The sequence below is a fragment of the Haliotis cracherodii genome, unplaced genomic scaffold (genome assembly GCF_022045235.1).
Source record: "Haliotis cracherodii isolate W230 unplaced genomic scaffold, xgHalCrac1.p SCAF_24, whole genome shotgun sequence".
Classification (NCBI taxonomy): domain Eukaryota; kingdom Metazoa; phylum Mollusca; class Gastropoda; order Lepetellida; family Haliotidae; genus Haliotis; species Haliotis cracherodii.
The window spans coordinates 1,286,783-1,312,599 of record NW_027266280.1 but is presented as its reverse complement, the minus strand read 5'-3'; the positions used below and the strand labels follow the sequence as shown (position 1 = coordinate 1,312,599).

Genomic DNA, 25,817 nt, shown 5'->3' with positions numbered 1-25,817 from the left:
ATACAAATATTTCATTTAAACTACCATGTGAATATCTCATTGAAACTGTCATGTGAATATCTCATTGAAACTAACCCATGAATATTTCTTATACACTGATGTGTAAATATATCATTGAAACTAGTGTATAAATAAATTCACTGCCGTGTGAATATCTCTTAAACTATGAACTATGATCTCACGTGAAACTGCCCCTGCCTTTACTCATCTTCTGCAACGCGGTGACAAGTAACAGACATATCTAAATTACGCCATGTCATTTAGTAAATTCTGAAGACCACCTTAGCTCTACAACTATGGTAAGTCTAAGTTAAAGTAAAGGATTAAATTTATCAATCTTCGTGCTAAAACAGTTTTGTGAACCGGGCCCTAAGTAAGTTAAATATATCTATTTCAGTATTCACAAGGCTGCCCAATACAAATTATAACGGCAGCTGGACGATTATTACCAAGGCCAGCATGTGCTTCTAATTAACACTGGAGAGTGGCCGGTAGGCCACAGAAGCTTAACATTGTCGATGAGATGCGGGATGCTGCAGGTTGACCAGAGCGGGATCGTATTCGATACATGGCAGCTGGTCAGTGATTTGAATGGTTAAAGTTAGAATACTTTCCATTGGTCGAACCTTGACCCTCGGACAGCGGCTAGGCAGGTTGGCCCTCTTACGCCCCCGAGATACTGCCTGGCCATGTCTGTCTCGTTACCATAATCATGATTATATATCTATACATGTAGATGGTATATATCTATTATTATGGTAACGGGTCAGGCAGCATCGTAGATGCGTCAGAGAGCTTACACGTTTTATGGTGTACCCGAATTATATAGAGTCAATGTCTCAGTTTCACACAAGTCACTAATTGCAGTGTCTCGGCTGGAAAAGTCCCCCTTTAATGTGAATACAGAAGAACCATGGCGGACTCAGCCTGTAGTGTTCAGCAGGAGCGGCAGAGGGGATGAAGTGTTGAAGAGGGACAAGGGCGTGGTCGCTTGGATGAAACCGAGCGGGAGGGTGTCGAAGTTGAAGAAGGCGTTGCCCCACGTTGCTGTTGCCAAGATGATGACGGGGACAGATATGATGTTCATGAGGAAGCCACACGTCACCTGGATATGCAACAGCTAGGTTAAAGGGGGAATACATACGTTATACGTATCCGCAATTCATTGTTGACAATAACGGTCCAAATGTGGCAAAATAATTGTCTGAGTACATTGCAATGAAGCGTGTGCCCGGTGGGCGGAAGTCGGAGGTTCGAACAGCGTCTTACAAAAAATGTTAAGTGGCCAGCACTTGTCCCATTCCCTGTACGTCGAGTGTCAGGCAGGGAAACAACAAGTACCCTCCTTCAACGTATTCTAGTATGAATAGGCCAGAGGTTCCAACCATCTTCCGCTCTCTGGACAGACGCCCGTCAAATATACAACCACGGAGTCTTTATACAGGCATAAACATCTTATATGTCGTACATGTATACATGCATTTACATCCAGAAATAGTGGAAAATGTATTTTGCCAAAAGAAAACTATTGTTTGTACAAGCAGTTAAGTAGGGTCTGAAAAACATTTTGAAACAGGTCGTTTATTGACGACGTCACGTACCATATCGATGACCCGCACTTGTCCGTACGAAAATACTATTGCATTTGGCGGCGTTGCTACTGGCAACATGAAGGCGAAAGACGTTGCTAGCGCCGTAGGAAACATGAAGAACAGGGGATTGACGTTCAAGTTGACGGCCTACAAAGAAGACACAATATTTTCAGTAAGGCTGGACATGCAAAGTTCCTTGTATTTGAGGCTCCGAAATTTCGTTTGGTTCCGAGTTTTTTGTTTCTTTCAATCTTCAATCCTCAATAATAAAAGTAAGGATAAGATTTATCTGAACAGGGGAGACGTTTTAGTGTAGGTTCTAATACCGTTATCAAGCAAGTGATGTACAGAGTATGACTGACGATAATAATACAGTTTCAAAACTGAATGTAAACACCAGACAAACCAGAGGTTGATAGCATAAGGAACAATCAACAAGGGAGGTAACCACGTCGTAGTACGTTTAAATAATCACCAAGGTCATACATGTTATCCGGGGATTAGGGATGGGGTTGTCCTCATTTTAAGTTCTTACTGCTCTTACTGTGTGCATGGGGTACATTATTATGTACCGCCTGTACCCATCAGCCACCACAGACGTCACTTTCTACATCTCTCTCATCACAAACTGCACAATAATTTCCCTCGCTGAAGAGAGTTATTTGATTGCACGGCTACTTTTGGCCTCGCGCCATTCCAACGGGACTCATAACGAAGCTGTTGTAGATGTCCAGGGTATTTATTTACCTTCAGTGAACTGTGATATTATATCCTGAATAACCGTTGACGTGTGAATCTATTCTGCCTAAAAATCTCCCGAATAATTTTTCTTACGATGAATCATTTCTCTTATCTGTATGCATTGTATATTTCAACAATGCATACAGATATGGGAAATAAAATTATCGTAATAAAAGTTCTTCTATATAAGCAGTACACATTACAATACAATACATGGTTCATTTAAAATGAACCATTATATCAGTATACCATGTATGTTGACTCTTGTTTTGGGGTTAGTATTAAATATTACTGTATGTCAATTTATCATTATATTTCTTTTTACAGAGGATATTTATAACTCAGACATGCTAACCATTTGAATCATTAAATAGAGTATGGACTGATGACCAGATGTAAAGTACTGTGCCTGGTTACAATTTGAAAAAGCAATGGCTTTAGCTGTTCCGTTGTATTTAAGTATTTCTCTTTGGTTCTTCTTAAAATGTGATCTTTATCATTTCTACGTATACTATGTCTGTAAATAATTTGTTTTTCGATTAAAGTTATGACATTTACTGTATCGTTCCATTTTCTCTTAAATCCAAATATAATATTATTCTTTGTAAACTGCACCTTCCATATACTTACAGATTGAGCACACTCACAAAACATGAGTTATTGTTTCATTTTTTTCTTTGCAGATTGAGCATATTGGAGTCTATATATTCAATATTGTGTAAAATGCTATTTCTTGTAAGGATATTATGAATTACTTTATTTTGAAACCATCCTAGATTATTACTTAATATGCAATATATTAATATTTTCCAGATTTTTATTGTCATAAAGTTTCTCAAACAGTTTTTCCCACTTTATATGAGTATGTGTTCTTGTAAAGCATAGATCCAATAATATCTGATAAAACTTACAGCTTCCCTTTATATCATTTTTTAAAGTGAAAGACATTAAATGGTAGAACTGGCGATGGGTGTACCCTTCTAAAATTTGGTATTTTTTTTTCAAATAACATTCTCTGATAGCATTTTTAATACCTTGTGATGCTATTAGATCAGTGTTAATCTCATACTTTTCTTTAATTTCCCCAAACCTAAATCTAAATCCGTGTATATCTCATCGGTTTCCTTAAATAGATCATTAATAAATATTACACCTTTCCCAGCCCACTTTGTAAAGCAGATTGGTTTGTCTCCTATTTTAATATTATCATTATGCCAAAGAGATTGACTTGCTAGCTCCGTATCATTTTTTCCCTTTTAAAAACATTTATTCAAATATGGAGCCCTTGCTTTTAGTACATCACTCTAAGATATGCTTGAAGTATTAGGAATGACATGCTTTGTGACCTAAGATGACTCTGTCAAATACAATTTGTTAATATTGTGTGCCCATGAAGATGCCAGAGTGGACCACTCTGTGTTTAATCACCGGTACATTAATACATGTACCTCCTTATTTAAGGGATAACAAAATGAAATTTCTTATAATATTAAAAAAAAAATTCTCATTCCATACAAAGTGGAAACAATTTTAGAGATTGCAATCCTACACATTACAGTTCGAATGGCAAATAAATTAATTTCTTTTTCTTATTTTAAAACGTTATATAAATTAACCATTTCTTGGAGTAAGATATCAAAGTCTAAACCTAATTATTTCACTTTTGTCTGTGACCAATCCACCTTCCATTCATTGCATAGTTTATAGCAGCATCTACTTTTGGATCCAACCCCAATTAGTTTTAGTGTTGTCTGTATTGACAATAAGTCCAGAAAAATCTAGCAAAACAATGTAGTGTATTCATTACTGCATGGTCATTTTCCCAATCCATCTAATGTTAGCGTTGAGTCGGCTGCAAATCTTCCTTTCCAGTATCTTTTTATCCTCTCTTATCATTAAAGGCCATTATGTCAGCGCATACGAAATAAACAATGGTGAAACTATGTCTCTTTGGCGATAACCTGTGATAGCAAATTAACGAAAGAGCTTCCAAATCAATGTACCAGAACACTGCATTGTATATCAATGAAGCAGGCTGTTATCCACTTTTGAATACTTAGGCGGAAATTTAAGAAAAAAATTATAGTACGTTTTTAATAAAACGTCAACTGTGTCAAGATCCTTTTCAACGTCTATCAATAACAGGAGCCCCGGTATCTGATAAGATTCAGAGTAGTCTATCATATCATACATTAATCTGGTTGTTTGTCCTGTACATCTGCCCGGCACAAAACCTGCCTGATCCTCATTAATGACACATTTGATATTAAAGCTGATGCAAATTTGTGAGAAACATTCGTAGAGATATTAGCCGCCAATTTAATAAAAAATCTTTTGTTGGTTTTCATTTGACAGGCAATGATCAGAATCTATTTGATTTAATGTGTCATTATCTATATGCTAAGGTCATTCCAGAAAAAAAAAAAATCTTTAAAAACTCTGTCGTGAAACTCTGTCGTAATGCTTTTACAGTTTCTTCTTCTGTGCATTATCCTTCCAAACGCTGTGAAACACTGTCTGATGATTTGCTACTTCTGTTTTGGCAAACAGTTCTTTAAGCTCTCCCTGGGAACATCCTTCCCTCCAGTATAACTTTTTAAAAACCCTACTGTTACTTCCATAATATCGTTCTAAATGATCCATAATTTTTTTAAAGTTCAATAATTTGTATATGAAAAAAATTCCTAAATTCAATTTGTAAAATGTATTTACTCGGATTTGTTCTTTCCAATTAGCCTTTGGTCTCATAAACTGACCTTGTATCATTACACTACGTATCTTTCGAATCAGTCCTTATTTCAGTAATACGCAATAGTAGTTTTATTTTTCAGTTTAATTTCCTTCTTTATCCATTTCTAGTTCCAATTTATGTAATTTACCTTCTAATTCTTTCTCTCTTGGAAGTCTTTTCGTTTTCTTCGTTGATGTATAGTACATTGTTTTACCTCTTTTTCCTATAGTAACATTTCCCAGAAGACTTGGTCATTAATTAAATATTTTGTTCCTGCTTAGTAGTTTTATCATCGTATTGTTGAAGTGTTGACTGTCTTATTTTCCCTTACATTTCTTAATATTATTTCTCATATAATAACGATTTGTACATTGTGTCCACTGAGACGACAAAATGGATGTTCTTGAACAAAGATAAAAAAAGGCATAACACAGAAGGGTACTTTGAGAATTCCTAAACCGATGACCCCCTTGAATTATCAGTTCTTTATAATTACTGTAAACTAATTCTCAATCAGTGGTGACATCCTTCATCAAAACCACTTGAAAAATGGCATAAAAAAGGGCACGGTACTTACTAGCTGTGCCATGATTGGCATGATGAGTGTTGCGATGGCGCTGTTGCTGGTCACCTCTGTGGCAAAGGCAACAATGTAGCAGAGAATCAGCAACATCAAGTAGGGATCAATGTGGGAAAACACCCCCAGTTTCCCGCCCAGCCACTCGGAAAGTCCGGAGTCCTGCAATCGATATTTCGTAATTAAGGATTTTTTCCATTACTTTCTATTCCATGTAATATGTCCGGACATTTCAAGGAAGATATTTGTTGTCGAAACAAGAATTCTCCTTGGTGATAATTGTCCAGGCGTGTAACTCCCCTAGCCGGTATATGTCATTGTAATTTGCCCATGGTGGTAAATGTCATAGGTTGTAATTGCCAACGATGGTAACTGTCCAGGGATGTGCTTGTCCTACTCATAGTATGATCAACTAGAGGCATCTCTCTCATTTGTGAGGCTCTCGCCAGAGAGGACCTAGTCTCAAGGATGAGGCAGAGATCTACTACAAGCTTCCTAACTGTGAGGCTCTCGCAAACAGTAGCCAGCCCATAGCATGAGGTGGATATCTACTACAAGCTGTTTTTCTGTGAGGCTCTTGCCAGAGTGTAGCCATCCCCCAAGATGAAATAGTGGTCTACCACAAGCTGCCTACCTGTGAGACTCTAGTCAGGGAGTAGCCAATCCCCAGGATGAGGTAGAGATCTACTACATTGGGTTTACCTGTGAGGCTCTCGCAAGAGACTAACCAGTCCCCAGGATGAGGTAGAGATCTACTACATTGGGTTTACCTGTGAAGCTCTCGCAAGAGACTAACCAGTCCTCAGGATGAGGTAGAGATCTACTGTAAGTTGTCTACCTTGGAGGCTCTCGCCAGAGAGTAACCAGCCCCCAGGATGAGGTAGAGTGACCACGGCATCTTCTCATGGACATCCTGCCAGCGGAGGATGGGCCGGATCTTTAGTTTGGTCAAATCTGACGAATGGAATATGAAGTGTACAGTATTTCATCGACCTACTATACAACCCAGAACAATGGTGTCACAAGACGTTTGATTGCGTGAATGTATATTGTTCCGCAAATATAAACAAACGCTAAACTGGAATTTTACGTTTATATCATCGATATCAATATAGATAAAATATCAATTATGTTTTCTTAATAGTAATGAAAATAATATTGATAGTATTGCCGCTGGTGCTACTACTACTACTACTACTACTACTACTACCACAACTACTACTACTACTTCTACTATTACTACTACCACTACTACTACTACTCCTACTACTACCACAACTACTACTACAAACACCACTGCTACTACAGCTACACAAATAAACACCTCTACTACCAGTACTACTACTGTTACTACTATACGTCACTATTGTGTGTTATATAGCATCCCTGAGAAACAGCACTTCTACATGTCATCATTACTCACTAACCTCCAAACCATTTTTCATTGCACGTGAAATGTGAATAAGAATTCCAGATTGAAAACAAAAATTAATGATGTTTCCGAAGGGTCTGCGAATTGTTTGTGGAAACAATTTGTTCCTAGAAACGCTGGACAAAATCGTGATGGATCTTCTGAAAGTTAGACAATGTCATTTCAGCTCCAAAATATTGTTTGGCTCTTCTTTACAGAGGAAATATATTATGGTTTTGACTGAAATGTATTCTGTCAATAATCATGGCACTTCTCTCCTTCCCTCGACATCCCCCAGAATAATAAATGGTGGGTCCCCAGGTCAGAACTGACGGTGTGAAATCACCGTAGGAAGTTCAAGATAGTGGCTTGTCAAGAGATTAGAGCGAGATATACTGATAACCCGAGACATAGGGACTGTCGGTGTAGGATCAACAGCTTCTCACCTCCGGGCTTTCGTAAGCAGAGCACATTAGGGACGTTGGCAGGACACACAAACAACAGAAAGCTGATGAAAATGGCAGGTGTTGAATCCGAAACGAATCTGAAAACGTGAGATGACAGTGAATAATGAGGCATTTTAGAATATAACATGACGTTTCCGTTCAATACTCATGCTTAATCGTATAAACCTTTATCATACACGAATAGCTTCACAGTTTCACAGAGCTAAGCATCCCAGCTAACAATTTCACGTTGTGACAACGTTGTGGTAACGTTGGGGATGTTACGTCCAAATAACGTTATTCTGTGGACTCCCATTTATGTTGGCACAACGTCATGGCCTAACGTTGTGTTACGTCATATTCACGTCGTCACAACGTTGTGATAACGTTGTATTTTACGTTGTGGGGACGTTGTATTTTTACGTTGAGGGAACGTTCTATTTGACGTTGTGGTAATGTTGTATATTACGTTGTGGCAATGTTATAATAATGCGTCCACCTACAACAGTATTCTGTGTACTACCATGGACGTTGTCACAACGACGTGAAACAACTTTGTGTTACAAGGATGACCATTCCCCTCTAAATTGTTGTAAAAACAACCCAAAAACATGACACTATGACCCTTTAGCCTTGTACTGCAGGAAACAAGATAAGAATGGCAGACATGGTAAGGGGTTGACCATTTGATATTCTGGGGAGGGTCGGGGCCTGGAATTTTATCGAAAAAATATATTGTCACCGAAAATTCTTGACAAAAATAATTATGGTTCAGACTGGTTGAAAAAAAGAAGCCTGCCACAAAAAAGACATAGATCTAGTTGCAAGGCGCTTATCTTCAGGCTGATAGAGTTAAATAAAAACATATATCTCTATTTGTAGCTGTGACCGAAAACATATGTAATATGTAATCCCCCCCCCCCCCCCCCCCCCCCGAATATTAAATGGTCGGTCTCTAATCAAATCTCTATATTATACTTCAACTTTCAGTCATGCGACGTCACCATTCAACAAAGAACTCCAAGACACATTTGTGTTGACTTTTTAATATGTTTAGATATACACTTTTCGAAATATTGAATGTCAGAATCTTCTTTCTTTGGTATTCACTTCCACACTTCCCCTTCCCTGAAATACAAACAGCTTAATTAATCTCGAGCAGGTATTTGAAAGATATTGTATGACGAGAAACATTTATTTGGAGATAAGGCTTTATCAAGATTCAAACAATAATGTTTAATGCAAGTGTCTGATGGAAACAAATTTTAACATTTATTCGGAGACATCAAGAATCAGGTTGAATACAAAACGTGGTACATTCTTAGCATTCATTTAAAGCAAAGAAAACACCAATTAACATGGATATAGACAATAGAATGTAACTGTAAACACCTGTACTTACGTTAACATAATTCACAGCCCAGGGTTTATTTGGTGTATTCCTCAATGATTCAACATTCATCATTTTATCTTATGGAATGGTCGTGTACCATTTTCCCCCTTGCTGCAACGAAAACATATAAAAAAAGTCAAAACTAGAACTTTTTCAATAAGCATACATTTAGATCTATAGTCTATCCAAAAAGATAACATACATTGTATAATTGCCTAAAATTTAGGAAAAACTGTAAATCTAAAGCCCCATGTATAACGTTCGATCGGAAATATCTCCCGGCAACAGATATAAGTAACAAAATTATGAGTACCATCATAAAAAAAACACCTAATGTCATTTGGTTTCCATATGCACCGGTCTGACAAACCGGTCAGGCAAACCAGTGATTGTTATAGTGAGCCACGTCTCAAAACCTCTGTCAGAGTACAATGACACACAATCATGTTTGTACAAACATGGTTTATTGGGGACCTTTTCTAAGCCGGAATCCAAACGGGAACAGATTATTTTACAGGCATTGTAGCTAATTACGACTCACATCCCCATCGCAGCGCTGTTTATATAGATCATATGACATTTATTTGTTACTACGTATAATGAACATAATACAGTTCAATATCGTTAAATATAATTCTGTAGTGTGGTAGCCTATATGGCAACATATGGAGGTCGAAAACCGAACGAATATGGTTGCTATCAATATCATTGTACTTTTCATTGGTGCACATTGGCTAGACCTATCTCACCTTAATAATCCACAAACGATGACCAACTCACGTACAATATATGGTGATATTAAACTGTTGACTATCGACTAGCTTATCATCACCAGCGAGGACAATACCGCAAACACCCCGTTATAGTGCGCGACGAGAGACTCGTTTTACCTTTGCAACACCAACAACCAGATGATCCACATTTAGGTTACTTCAGTAAGTGCTAATTAGGCCAATTCGGAAATTGTATCTCTCTGCCTCTTCCCGAAAATACAATTTTTCATAACATCATTGAGCGCTTTAGACTAGGGCTCAAGCCCTACAGTTAGTCGATTGATTTGATAGCCTCTCTTTGCTGTATAAGAAAAATCTACTCAACCTTTCCCATGGTCTGAATGAACCACATTGTTTCACAAAAATCAAAGTCAGTAGATTAGTACATGTACAGTAAACTTTATATAGTAATGATTTCAGAAATAACACGGAAGAAATGGCGATAACTGTCAGTGGTCAGCAGGCGATGCATACGTTAGGCCTATGTACAGATCTGTACGCTTACGATCGCAACTCGAACATAATATAACGGCCGCATAACGCCACCAGATTGAATTCTATTCAAACATATACAGCTTGCCCTTGGTAATTACCCTTGGTATCCATAAAATAATAATATGGAAAAAGTCTTGGGCCTCCTTCACCTCTATAAACATAATGTTCTGTGTATCAAATATAAATATCAACTCTGACGCTCAGTGAAAGTGACCGGAAAACTGCATTCTAAACCCCGACACTTCTGAATGATACGATACATCTAAATCATTTGACCATCTGCATGTACAGAAACATATCAACAAGCGACTGCATTTGAAAAATTAACTTACCTCATCCGAATTCACAGATCAGCTGTCCAGTTCCAGTTGCTGCACAATCACTTGGTTGTAATATATCCAGAGTGAGCTTGAACTAAGATGGCTGGTGACAACAAATCTTCCGCGATAATGTGATATCATTCTGACGTCACTTCACGAGGCAACAAGCTAAACTTTTCAGCAGTCGCTCTCACGCCGCAAAAAATACGCGCCAATTGTTTTTAACTGTAATATTGCTTGTGACAACATTTATTAGACAGATTACTTCGTGAATAGAAATATATGTTTAAAAAATAAAACTAAGAGATGATCTACAAGTGGTTTCCTAAACATCATTTACAAAACGTGTTGTAATGTCCAAAGCACAACGTTATCACAACGTTAATTTGCAACGTTGTTGTTAGGTTGTGGAATAATGTTACAATGTAATGTAATACTGACGTTGTCATAGAGATACGCAATTATATTCTGGAACATTTAGTATTAGGAGATGAAAATTCAAATGCCGAATATATAAAAAGGTAATGCATTACTACCTTGGTATTCTGACAAACTGATGTTGATTTTGATATAGCAGTTCTATTCCTTTATGACTATCAAGAAGCAAACTCTATGACGTTTCACCGACGTTTCAGAAACGTACATGTAGTTACAAAACGTTGTGTGATGTCCGATGGACAACGTTTTCACAGCGTGAATGTGAAACGTTGTTATAACGTTGTGAAATAACGTTGTACGTTGACGTTATAATAACGTTGTGACAACGTTCCATCACGACGTTACCAATCCACAACCTTTCAACATCGTTGTGACAACGTCGTGTGTTGGCTTGGATGTTAGAAGACGAAGAGGACGAAGAAGAAGAAGAGGGAGAGGAAGATGAAGAATCCGAAACGAAGCTGAAAACGTGAGATGACAGTGACATGAGGCATTTTAGAACATAACATGACGTTTCACAGTTTTACAGAGCTAAGCATATGTTAGAAAAAGAAGAAGAAGAAGAAGAAGATGAAGAATCCGAAACGAAGCTGAAAACGTGAAATGGCAGTGACATGGATCATGTAAGCATGATGACGTATGTACATTGCATATCGCGTTCATTTTGAAAGTTGCTGACGTAATCCGTATATCTGATTTTTTTTTAAATATGACATGAAGTTTCCGTCCAACAGTCTTGTGTACATGTCATAGATTAACCCTTTATCGTCCCAAACTGGCTTCACAGTTTCATAGTATTGCAAGTCCCCGTGACTTCATCTCTTACCACAACCAAATTACCACTGGTCTCTCTTCTTCTGCGTATCGCAGTTCCTTGCAACACAATGTACACAACCTATGGTTTATAGTGATAACACATTCTATAATCATAGCCTTAATCTGTATACTGTATCTCCTCCACTAAACACCAGCCCTGGGATAAACAACGGTGTCTTGATTATAGCCCCAGTAGCTTTTATGCGCAGAATTCTCCCTATTATTATATTTGTGATTACACTCCAGGGATAAAGAGTTTCTGAAAGAAATGAGCGTTCAATCGAGGAAATTCTGTACTCCTGGACACTTGATATACCATAGATTGAAAGAACTTGTAGTTCAACTCAACATATTAAAACACTAATGAGTCAAAATCAGCCCAAGGCCCTTCTCCTTTGAACATAAAAAAACATAAGATTATACACATAAGGTCAGTCAGTTAAATTATGATTTATGTAGAATAGGAATTAAAGACACATCAGAATGTTTATATAGTAGTACATTTGCAAATGCATTTCGTTGAATGTGACTTGTTAAATAAAAAAAGAGCCACTTTACTAAGAAATAAAAGCAGTATATCCAAAAATACTCCAACCGATCTCAATTTGATATTTAATGGAAATGAAGATTCACCAGAAAAAGATAACAGATTATAGTTTTGTACAAAATTATATACGTAATACAAAGAGATTTATATAACCTATACTTTTCTCACTGTGCACTTATCTTTCCCATTCTGTTCATGTTTAGTACAAGCTGTAAATCAATGGTGTAAATATCTGAGAGAAGGTGTCCTAAGTCGGAGAACTTGTTCCCAATCCCATTCACTTTTTGTGAATAAAATATATTTAAACCAAACTCCTCGACCCCTGAGATTAACTTCGAAGCTTACTTTGGTCTGAAAATATCTCCCCATCCGCCAACCTCACCGAAGTCTCGCGTGATCCACAACACCACGAGAATTCCGAAGAAGATCATAATACACCATTGAGCGAATCTGGAAACCAAAGTAAGGGCGAGTAAGCATTCAGTGAATGAGGAGGAAGTTGGGTTCGACGTTGATTTCTGTACTTCAGCTGGTGTACAAATAGAATTATTACACACATAGCTGAAAGAGTAGGTCCGGAACACCAAACGGGCAATTAAATTACTTCTCACAAACACGACTCGTAAAAGAGAAATGAAATTGAAGCTATTCATATGTTGCAAGAGATTCGTAGTGTTATAAAAGGTTAACATTAATGGAGATTGCAGTGGGGGAGAAATAATCAAATACATACTCTGCAAAAAAGAAAGGAAACGCAAATGAAGTAGCTGCTGGTGTTCATACAAACATAATATTCTTTGTGTGGAAAGAATGAAACACACCAGCATGCGATGCACGTGCAGCAGCTCTTGTTGGGCTATAAAAAAACGTTGGGTTTATATTTCCGTGCTATCACAATGTTACAGCAAGTAAACAGCGAAAACATTCCACGAATGACGGAAGCCCAACGCAACAACCCTATCATCATCAGCTGTAGCCAGGCATTTCCACGTTGCATCAAGCACCATTACAAGACTGTGGAACCCTATTCAGACACACGGTACAACACGTGATCGTGTCAGATCCGGACGACCACGTGTCACGACTCGAGCACAGGACAGATTCATACGGCTACGACACTAACATGAAAGATCCACCACAACTACGACAACTTGAAAATCTACCGTTCCCTGTGTGCCATCTGTGGATTATTTACATGATATATAATATATACATTTAATGTCACTTTGGTGCTTTTTTGCAGAGCAGATCTTAGTCATGGGATATCAGCTAACAATGGAACAGCTGCTTTAATTAAGCGGAGAAAACTCCAAGTCAGTTCTGGTAACACTAGATAACAAAGGAAGGTTTGTGATGTTAGTTGTTTGTTAATGCTCTTTCAGAATCATCTGAAGTGGATTTAGCACAACACGAATTGAACTGAACAAGCAAGACAAGTAAACTGGGTAACGATGCTAATCTCTATGCACGAACTATCATCCAGAGTTTTTACAAGTTGTGTCTGTAATGAATTATGAACATTCCGACTCTTCATGTTTGAAATGAATTAACGCATGTGTGATTACTGTAACACTCCTATGGAGGATTAGAGATAACACTAATGAACAGAGGTCTATCAGCAGTCCTTAGACCATATTAAAATACATTTCATGAGGAATTTACAGTATACATCTCAAACAGGGATTATGACAGTACCTCACAAGCGTGAATAGTCAATAACATTGTTGTATAAACAGGCAAAACTCCACTCCAAATTGAGAAAGTAGATTAATAACATTACTTAATGTACACTGTAATATAATAGTAAAAGCTCTTTCTATTAGATTTAAAAATGTACTTCCCAATTTATCCACCCTGCCCAGACAGGTTTTGTAAACTTTATATATATTGGTGAGAATATGTCATTTTTATTGGATCTTTTAGATTCGTATGATTGAGATATTGCTTTGATTGATTCACTAAAATTTGGCTTTCGAATCCATAGAATGAGATTATATGCTGAAATGATTCAAAAAGCTACATGTTTGAGTCAAAATGTGTGAATGTTTTTCCTTCATACATGATTAAACTAGTGTTGTGTTATTAACAAGAGTAGAGCAACATATTGGTTTCCTTTGAACAGATGTGTCAGACAAGGATGCTCTTTCAGTGAATATCTTTTCATAATATGTGTCGAAATGGGCTCAAAATTGTTGATGAGCAAGTGAAAGGAGTATATTTCGCAGATGATACAACAAATCGCAACATATAACAGGCTTAAAGATAAATGTATAAAAGAGTACCATTATGGCCATACAGAATCATCCAATCATCAAGAGAAGTTAATTGAATTGAGATATTGTATTTTTGTTGGATGCATCCACACCAGCTCCAGGGACAGATCGTAAATGAAAATAGCCAGTCTAAACATATTTATTGAATTTCAATTATAAAGAGAATCTCTATGCCTTGTAAGTTTGAAGAATCATCACAGATAGACAAGATAAATGCTTTTGTTATAGATCTTTCACTACAATAAGCCGAAGGAACTGCAGTTTAAGATTATGCGTAACATTGGACCATGTAAGATGAGGCTTTTTAAACTCAACATAAGTGAAATACCAGATCGTGATGTTTGTGAAACAGAAGATGATATGACCTATTTCTTTTTGGCTGTGGTAATGTTGCGGAAATGATGAAAGATTATAAAACATTCCTCAGAAAGTATAAATAGCAACCCCTTTCAGCCAATACATGGTATGGTTCATTGGATAACACTGATCTTGTATTGGATTGTCTACAAGTTGTATTACTGATTTGAAACAGTCAATAAATTATCAGAATCAATATCACGACCTTAACAGGTTATTAATTGATCTGCACATATATAATATAGTTCATTGTATATTACAGAAGACCGGTAGTCCCTGACCACGTGGACGTCTATGGTCATGTTTATCGTGGTTGAGTATGATGGGAATGCAAATTAAAGAAAACGAAAAAAGAACATAGATGTAACAACATACGATTCTTCTATCTCTTGAAATATATGAATGGTTACAACACAACTGGACTGTCGTGTGACATGAAAACATTATCCAATGTGAACACGTGAGGCGCCTTTGTAATTAGACTTGCTGCTACTATCCTGTTAGTGCAAGTACTTGCGAATTGTTCGAGGTAAACATACGGGACGGGTCCAAGTTTCCGGAACTCGTGTCGTATAACAGCCTTAACTCTCTTCCTGGCGTCGTTGTTTGCAACACCAGTGAAACAGTCACAGAAACCTCTGAAAAAAATGTGAGTGCGTGAGTTTGGATTATCGTGCTTTGAATGATAGTTGGTTGTTGGACTCGTGAAGGTCCGTGTTGAATAGGTCTTTAGCAACCCATGATTGCCGTAAAAGGCGACTATGCTTGTCGTAATTGACGTGATCTGGCTCTCTGACTTGGTTGACCAATGTCATCGTATGCCAATTGCGTGATATCAATCACTGGATTGTCTGGTCCAGACTCGATTATTTACAGACCGTCGTAATATAGCTGGAATATTGCTGAGTGCAACGTTAAGCAACAAACAAACAAACAAATAAAAGATAGTCGTTGTGGCAGCTGGTTCTGTGTAGAGAGTACATGTCGCAAATCAGAGGAAGTTAGCATCATTGGACGCGGAGAGTACAATGTAGGTGGACAGGGGCCCGTGCCTTTCACCTAAAGATTTCTAGAGCTCCGGTTCTGCCTCACACTGAAATATAGTTTACATGGTGTGTCGTTTTTGGCAGACACTTAGTTTAAAGTATGCCTCTCTTCACACATCCGTTAATGGATACCCAGCAGGATGAGATGGTAATGTTACTGTAAACTTTCTAGCGCATCTTACTCCACAGGGGCAGAGAATGACATTGTTTGTACACATTGATCCAATGACCAGGCGGTGATATGTAGCACCGTGAGCCCCCATGTAGTGAGTGGAATAATACCATGTAAACAGAGGAAACATGGGAGCGTTCAGTGAAATGATAAGTCGTCCAACGTTAGTTAGAACCACTTGTGCTGCCACCAGTACCTGCATCTGAGGAAGTAGATCTGCATCCAGATCCAGAGAAGGACGAGAACGATGAGGGAGAGAGGGACGCCGTACACCAACCACGTGCTGAACGTGATGGGAGACGTGGCGTTGTTGTCGGCGAAAATTCTGAAATTTAAGGATTCCAGTTGTTATTCCTTGAGTGAACACAAGTTTAACTTTGGAGGAACGTATAAACGCCAAGTATGGTAGATACGGTACTTACAGACTCCATTCCTCAGAGAGATATAGGAGTCAAACCTACGACCAGCGGATCCTGGGAACTAAGGGACACAACTGTGTATGCACATGTATACCAAATTATTTGACAAAACAAATGACAAACGTTATCAAAACGTTACAATGCTAGAAACCAGCCGCCGAAACACTGCAAACGTAACTATGATACCCGTATCACTCACAAATACATCACCATCGAATAACCATTACTTGTCTGATTGAGTTTCAGCCACCATCAAAAATGGGCGTATACGACAATACTTCTGTCATTATAGAACGGCCCATCAGCTGATCTTGTGAACTTACATATCAGACTGCCCCTTCAACACGAGATTTGGGCCAGTTCCCGTGAGACTTGCGATGCCACCAATATTCGCAGCATAACAGATACTCAGATACATTGCTTTGCACATGCGCAGGTGTTTAGCTTCTTCTTCCTGTGTTGCCTTGGCATGGGCAGTTCTGGAACAATGGCAGGTATATAGATCAGTGCATCGGCCAACATCCCCTTAGAAAAGGGATGCATGCCGATGTCGTTTACAAGCACATCCTGGTAAACAAGGGACAATAAATCACACAACTACTGGGTGAGGTGAGGTAAGGTGAAATGGGGTTTTACATCATGTTCAAAATCGTTGTACTTATAAAGCGGAGTGCATGCACGTGTGTGTGTGTGTGTGTGTGTGTGTGTGAGAGAGAGAGAGAGAGAGAGAGAGAGAGAGAGAGAGAGAGAGAGAGAGAGAGAGAGTGTGTGTGTGTGTGTGTGTGTGTGTGTGTGTGTGTCAGACAAGGTATTCTGACTCCGAGTCGACAGGTCGTTGTTTTATCCCCTTTATGCCGTGCCCTATGCAGGGTAACAACAAGTACCATCTTGTAACGTATCACGCGGCCGGAGATCGAACCCCCCACATTTCGCTCTCCGACTGGACACTTTACCATCAGACCACAGAGGCGTCACATCCTTAGTGAGAATAAAAGAAAACTGACCTGGATGGTTTACGCACGCTATTATTGAAACAGTATATAAATATTCTTTCAAACTGCGATTTTGCTCCAAGGTGCCTTTTACGTTTGACATTGACAATTTGCAGTAGGAAAGTTACATTCATGTAATCACAGTTCAACAACGCGATTGCCACGTTGAATGAAAAATCTATGTGTGATAGGTTGTTAGAAAGAACAGGTGGTTCCGTAACTTTGCAGCAAACAATGGGAAAGACGTCTTGTCAATGTTACTGTGAAGACACTCCAGCGATTGAAATCATGATCTACGCCAGCGGGGTAAGAAGATGTTGGAGATCCGTATGCGCACTCAGAACACAACTTGCAAATATTAGGAGTATGAAAAAAATGAGAAAAGTAGAATTTAAAGCTGTTATATCACTGGAATGACAGCAAATGCGACTTGTGCTGCCAGTGTAGCAATGGGTATTTGACTACAGGCTATTAAACAACCTGTTGCGAAGACTGAATGAAGTTGAAACGCGTGTCAGTGGTTACCCTACATACCTGGTGTGTTGTCCCTACCCTACCCCAACCCCACCCCCACCCCCACCCCCACATACCTGGTGTGCTGTTCTGGTGTTGCTCCTAAGGGTTGAACTTTTGTGTTGTTACTGACGTCCACCTTCGTCAGGTTCTCGACAGGCTTCTTGGCTTCATCGCCGATTAGCGTCATCTCGAGTTTGGCGCAACCATTTGCTGTTGATGAAGTTGCAGAAAATGGAACGTGAATGTCATTGTGCGGTAATGATGCTTGTAAATAACGACAATCAAATGACTGTGAAGATAAAAGTTTCTCATACTGTAAACAAATGGATACACGCTCCTAAGTTTTCCAGGTACACCAAAGAAGCATTTATGAAAGTAATTGACCACGGCAAAAATGTATGAAAAAAGAATGCAGGTAAGTATGTTGCACTATATTTCATTACAGTATATCATTAAAAAAATCAGCATTATTAATATTCTTACATAGTGCAGAAGCACTATACATTAAGTACCAGAAATAAAGTTATCTTAGCTGAAATACTGGCGGGAAAAAAATAATTCTGCTTCATATTTGTTCCATAAAACTAAATTTATTCTGAAATTAAATATTGAGTCTTTCAATACATATTTACATGTATGAAGACATCTCTTCGACTTTCAGGGCACGATTCACAATTTGCATGTTAACGCTATGCTCGGTGCACAATTTGAATGTTTGCGTGTTAGTTGGGAGGATGATACTCACACACGTGGTTTGTGAATGTAAACAGAGCGCAATGATTCTTCAGCTATCAGGTGCTTATTAACACAATGTTGTTTAATCCTACATAACGCTTACGCAATGCCACGGCTTGCTGAAAATCAGCATCTACTGAATATTTTTACATGTGGTGTCCTACGTTTCCACACAGCAAACAATACCCCTCGCGAATAAACGCGAGTATATTTGAATACCTTTACATTGCCCTTCCTGGTCGCCATGACCGGAAGTCTTCAGTTGCTGCAGGACTGCCTGCAAGATGGGGATCATCATGGCGGTGGTGGCGGTGTTGGAGATCCACATGGACAAGAACCATGTGACCACCATCATGCACGACATCAACCTGAAACACACACTCATGACGTATCAGATTGTTTTCGTCAACCGCTCTCTCATGATTACCTCTTTTAACAAATATTCCTACCATTTCGGTTCTGCTCCAACCAACATCAACACTCCGATTGCTATACGTTTGTGAAGATCCCATGTTTCTATGGCAACTGCCACTGTGAGACCTCCAAGAAATAACGCTGAGGCGTCCTGAAAACAAATATATATGGAGTTTAAAACAAAAATATTTCTAATGTTCTGCTGTATGCTATTTTGTTTCTTTAAATAAATCAGAAAACATTAATCTTCAGAATATCTGATTAACTTATACCCACGCTGAAAAGGAGAGACATCGCAAGCTGGAACCACACCTCTTCATACTTGGTCACATTCCTGTTCATGATGTGACAGAGCTATGGCCAGGAATATTCTTAAAACACTAACGGTGTAATTAATTTAGATACTGAACAACACAAGTTCCTGTGACATTGAATAAGATTTAATGCAAAGTTATGTTTTTTACCAAATCTGAAATGCGTGATTTCTTAAAAAAAACCATGAACATTCTAAAATGCCAATTTACAAATCAATAGCGTGTGTGTCCACCTCTGGTTGCGATGCAAGCAACACATCTTCGTCTCATGGAATGGACCAGACGTCGCACAAAGTCCTGTGGGATATCTGTCCATATCTGCTTGAGCATGTTTCGAAGTTACTGGAGTGTCTGTGGAACACGTGGTTGACGTCGAAGGGGCCGATCCATCTCATATGCTCGATTGGTGAGACGCTGTCTGCACTGTAGACGTGCTTTACAGTGGTTTCCTGTCAAAATGGGACGTCTGGCGGGTCTTTTGGCGACAATTCCTACATATCTGGGGCAACGACGTACGGTTTGTGAAGATATTCGTCGAAGGTCAGGGATGCTTCTTGCAGTCACTGTTGTTTTCTGGCTGGAATTGATTTTGTAGGTGTGTTGTTCGAATCCAGTTGTCTTGTCGATATCTGGATACGCGTGGCCTGCCACTCCGCAGATGGTTTCTGACTGCATTCGTCTGTTGCCAACGTTGCCATAAACACCAAATCGTGTTTCTGTGGACGTTAAATTGTCTTGCAACATCACTTTGACTCGATCCTGCTTCAAGCATGCCAATCGCTCGCAGACGCATATTTTCGGACAGGCGTGGCATTTCGTAATGTTAAATAATTGCGTCATTTGGTTGTGTTTCTGAGTGTTTGTTGTCAGCACGATGCTAAACAATGCATATAGTCCCGTTAACGCACATGTTTTTTACCCATTCTTGGGTAATGAAATGCATGGGGCTTGCATAAAAGTCAACTTTTGCATGGAATGCATGCTTTTCTGTAGCAGTTACGTTTTTGTGACTTGATTCCATACATGTACTACAATATTGAAAACCAAACTTGTTTTGAAAAATACACTAAAATTTTGGTGTCACAGGAACTTTTGTTGTTGAGTATATGTTTACCTACTCTATCTGGGTGAAGCACTGAGAATTGTAATTTAGTCATCTGCTTTCTCAGTCTTTCTTTTCATATGCCATATGCCAATAGCTGCATCAAGCACTGACAGTGTTAGCCATTAATCTGTTTCCCCAATCTACACATAAGGCTGACACACCTTGATGTCACTCACTCACTCACTCACTCACTCACTCGGTAAGTGACTGACAAGGATGCTTGTTGCTGACACTGAGATATGTTGCTGGCTCTAAGGTATTTGTCTGACATTGAGATTGATTTGTTGCCGACGTCGCGGCTACTCACGTTGAAGTATGTTGCTGACACCGTTTTGGCTGGGAGCAGTCCCATCATGGGGAAGAGGAAGATGGGGATGAGAGACGTGACTGCGATGGGCACGGCCTCCGTGATCCAGAACACGGCCATCACCAAGATCACGTAGGCGCAGTTGGTTTTCTGTAAGGACAGAACGTAATCCAAACATGGAACTTTAACACTGACATCTACACTCAGCATTGTGCCTTGACATATGTCAGGGTTTGGGTTTCACAGGTCAGTTCCTGCATAACTTTTACAAACTACGTCAATAAAGTAAGAGGTTTACAATTATGAGATTCTATACATTGTATCCAAGCTGCTGAAGATACATACCGGGTCATCAGATGCGAGAGGAAGTGGCAACAAGACAGTTGGTGTCAGCAGGACAATCAGCACGCTGCGGATCCCCCACAGTTGCCGCCATATTGACGGTCTCTCACACAGTTGCTGATCAACACATCCCCTCGAGCTGGGCTGCTCAAACTTAGGTACCAGGGGATCTTGCTGGTCGGCTGGGGGTAGGGTGTAGGTCGTGGTGGATGGGAGGTCCATGCTGGCACGCCACTGGTTGATGCAACCCTGTACGGAGCTCCACCCTGGGACAAGCGTGAGGAAGTTGGCGCCTCTATAGTACTTGAGGAGACAGCGCGGCAAGGGTTTGGTTGATCCTATCAGTTGCAAGATCCGCTTGGTGTTGTTCGGCTCCTAGAATCCCCCTCTGTGTGATCATTGGCTGGTAACCCCATACTTAGATCCACCTGCGTCACGTAGGGCATTCTTGCAACATTAAGCTGTCGTTTGAGATGTGACTAAAATAGTGTGGCATAATCATAAACATACATTAAGCGAGAAAAACCTGTCCAAATCCAATAGACATCTCTGCATAGAGCAGAGTCGATTGTACGATTCAGACTATATCCGGAACATGTGCTTATGAGTCATTATCAAAAAGTGATGATACGAGGTGTTCGCGAAAAGATAAGCACACCTTGCCCCACTAGTGGCACCCGTCACAAACACATGCAAAGGCAAGACAAATGTTCACCTGAAATACACAGGAAATAGTCAAAATAGGGAATTGCATCGCACATCATTTTTGTCACTGATGCGTCAAATTTGGAAATGTCCTCCACATGCCTACTATAAAACGTTTTGAAAGCTTTACAGAGGCCTAATCATAATCATAAGAAATATCCATTCTCCATTGTGTCATTTCTGACTATATCATAGCAGGCGATGGTATGAATCACTTTCAAATTGTGGTCATACCAAGTGTTAGTGAAAAGATGAGCGTATCGGGCCCCACGGTGGTCACAAACACATGCAAAGGCAAGTCATAAACCATATCATGATTCATGAGTGCTTCATAAAAGATCAGTGCCTTCAACGAAATTATCCACATGCTACAGTTAGAGGTTTATGAAAAAAGAGAGAAAAAAACAAAACGCGTGGTCAGATCTTTGGGTTTTGATTTTGGTAACATATTTCATGTTTTTCTCCTTACGAACTTGCTTCTGCGAAAGGAGACGATTCATGTCCTGTAGACGCGCGTGTTTAGGAACATTTTTCATATTTTCAAGGTTTCCCGAAATTCAATAGTCGGTCTCTAACTATAAACCCCTCGCGCATGTTGTTAAACAGACAAAGGGAAAGACAGAGACACCTCGCATGTGTGGCCAATAGTACAATTGTGTTGTGTTGTCCACAAAACCTGTGGGCCAGAGGATGTTGTATTTATAGCTGCCTGCGAACTGTACACATTTAATTGTGCTGGATACGTATAATAATAGTGAGATAAGTGTTTGATTCTTTCTTCTATCTTCATAGACTAGACCTATTAGTATCACTTTGAGTTCACCTTCTTGGTTGTGGTGACATAACAAGTGTTAGTCTTCGTTAATAAATAAATAAATAAATAAATAAATGAATGAATGAATGAATGAATGAATGAATGAATGAATGAATGAATGAATGAATGAATGAATGAATGAATGAATAAATAAATAAATAAATAAATAAATAAATAAATACATAAAGTGCTTATCATTAGCCCCAAAGTCAACATGGATAAGATCATATAATTGAACTTAAATGTCCAAATCAGGTTCCCAGGCACTTAATGCTACACATACCAACATTACTTGGGACAATATTGACAATCATACAGATATCCCAAGCTCGGTTAAGGTTGACATCCAAATGTACAAGTTCGGTTAAAGGTGACAAGGAAAATTAACACTTTGGGAGATGACAGTCTCCGTAGCACAGGCGGTAGCGTTAGGGACAAATACTGAGGTTGCAGATTCCCCATACCGCAGTGGTTTGATGCGAAGTGTTGTTGTATGACTTCTGGTATTTCTACATCTACAGGAAGCTTACAATGAAAATACATGTTTACTACGATAGACCCTTAATCTTTTTTAATCACTCCCAACCCCCTCAATTCATTTCATTTATACTGCTGCCCGCCTAGTGGAAGAGCGTCGACACGGAGAGCGGAAGGTCCGGGGTTCGATTTCCGGCTGCGTCATACCAAAAGACGATAAAAGATGGTACCTGTTGTTACCCTGTCTGGGGCTCAGCATTAAAGGGCTAAAACAAAGACTTGTCGGCTCGGAGTCAGTATACTGTGTCTGAGTGGTGTATTCATGTTAAACTGAAGCATGTTATCTCAGGGTGCTAGCACTATACATCGGCATGAGTTCGGACTAGTACAAGCGGAGACACACACACATACGCACTTTTCTAGTACACAATACAAAACACAAAATATACATTCATGTTAAACTGCGGCAGGATATCTCAGAGGACAAGCACTAATAAAGCGGCATTAGTCCGGACAAGTACAAGCACAAGCTCGCACGCACACAAACAAACACAAACACACATGGTGCATGTTGCTAAAGAAGTGCAATAATCTTGGACGCGACGTTAAACCCCATTTCACCTCACCTCTTCCCGAACAGTCTGTGTGTCTTCGACGTGAGCGTCGGTAACAGGAGGTACGTCTTTCAAATGTTGACACACCGTCAGGCGGCGTGTATGTCCTTGTGTCCCGATGGCGTGAGATATTTATGTGTTTGTCTGGTCTGACCTCGGCCACACACAGGTTACCTCAAACATCCCCCGTGATGAGCCTATTCTAGCGCCTCGTGCATCATTTATCCTAATTTCAGCACAAACTATATCAACAACATATTGTGAAGCTTTTGTGTGTCGCCATATTGCCAGGTACGCTCCAGAAAACTATTTGTTTGTGTTTAAGGTCTGTGCATCAAGTACAATATACCTGGAAGCATCCAGCATACAATTTAAGAGCAGTGTACACAGCTGGCATATGTAATTAGACATGGAATTTACATATAGAAAAACCATGACAACGCGTGCTCATAAGCCTGGAGCGAAATATGTTATTGATTTGTCAGACTTTGCAAAAATTGAGAAAATTGAAAAATATATTTCAACTCAAACATAATGGCATCCGCGTACCAGGTAAACATTTCACGGTATCCAGCGTTCTGCACTGTGTCATCCGGAATACCACTGAACTGGACTCGACACCAAGTATTCTAAATTAAATTATTTTAAAAGTAAGGTAAGATATTCATGTACACAGACCGCTGTATAAACATGTAATAAAGTGTTCATCAAGATGGTGGAAGAATGACTGAATAAGATATATTTGTGTGGTGATACCAAAATTTAAAGCATTGTTGCCAACTGTGACGAATATGAGCATATTCTTGACACGCATTACAGAAATGTATTCAGTTCAGGTTCAGGTCCTCCTCTAAATCAGTAAGATAAATGGAATATAATATTAATTTGGCGTAATGACGCTAAATGTATTTACACACTTAAAAGGCAAGAATCAATAGATGTTTGAAATATGCCAGATGTATTAAATATAACTCGAGAGTTTATCGAAATGTCATTTCTGCGGGATGCAATGGCAGTCAGACACTACCCGGCGACAATGATCCCGTACATAAAGACAAAACCCTTTCCATATCCAATAGAAATCTCTGCATAAAGCAGAGTCGATTGTACGATTCCGACTATACCCTGAGCATGTGTTTATGAATCATTATCAAATAGTGATGATACGAGGTGTTCACGAAAAGGTGAGCGTATCCTGCCCCACCAGCGGCTCCCGTCACAAACACATGCAAAGGCAAGACAATTGTTCACCTGAAGAAACACGGGAACACATGATGCAAGTCAAAATAAGGAATTGCATCGGACATTATTTTTGTTACTGATGCGTCAAATTTGGAAATGTTTTTAACTTGCCTATCATAAAAACTTTCAGATAGCTTTGCTGAGCCATTGATTGTTGTAATCTTGATCAAACAACATAATGAATGTCATATGTTGTTATTTCGCCGAGGATCACCCCTGAAATCGGTATCTACCTGCGCCCTGTACGTCCTTCTGACAGCACAACGTTAAATGTCACCGGTCACCGGTCAACTGTTAAAACAGTTGCTGTATATTAACAATCACGTCACACAGATCATGATTACGGTGAGTGAGTTTTGATTTTTCACAGCATTTCACAATATTTCACCAATATGAGGGCGGGAAACACCAGAAATGAGTTCCCCACTTTGTACCGATGTGGAGAATCGAAACCTGGTCTTGGGCGTGACGAGCGAACGCTTTAACCACAAGCCGGATGAGGCGTTGACCCACGAGTTTAAAAAACCTAACACATCGGGCATCCATTAGAGAATTATCGCAGAGAAGTGATGTAATCCCACTAAGGGCTGATACCAGCCTCTATAGGATTGTATCCCTGGTAAATAGAAATTGTCCTCATTGTATAGATGAGATTAAGATCCATGGCACCAAGTTACTATGTCTGTCTTCTGT

At 39.3% G+C, this 25,817-nt stretch overlaps 1 protein-coding gene across 1 annotated transcript; it reads right to left on the bottom strand.

Annotated features, from left to right (window-relative positions):
• Positions 1–648: 648 nt before the first annotated feature.
• On the bottom strand, positions 649–21,494 carry LOC139472294 (solute carrier family 13 member 2-like). The gene is made up of 14 exons (XM_071254731.1): positions 21,276–21,494; positions 20,931–21,080; positions 19,240–19,355; positions 19,010–19,158; positions 18,130–18,265; positions 16,871–17,026; positions 16,325–16,453; positions 15,450–15,548; positions 12,626–12,730; positions 7,499–7,596; positions 6,480–6,595; positions 5,642–5,803; positions 1,602–1,739; positions 649–1,105 (listed from the first exon to the last, which is right to left on the bottom strand). Exons 1-14 carry the CDS (start codon positions 21,492–21,494, stop codon positions 923–925), a joined length of 1,956 nt encoding a protein of 651 aa, XP_071110832.1. The 3' UTR covers positions 649–922.
• Positions 21,495–25,817: the final 4,323 nt, after the last annotated feature.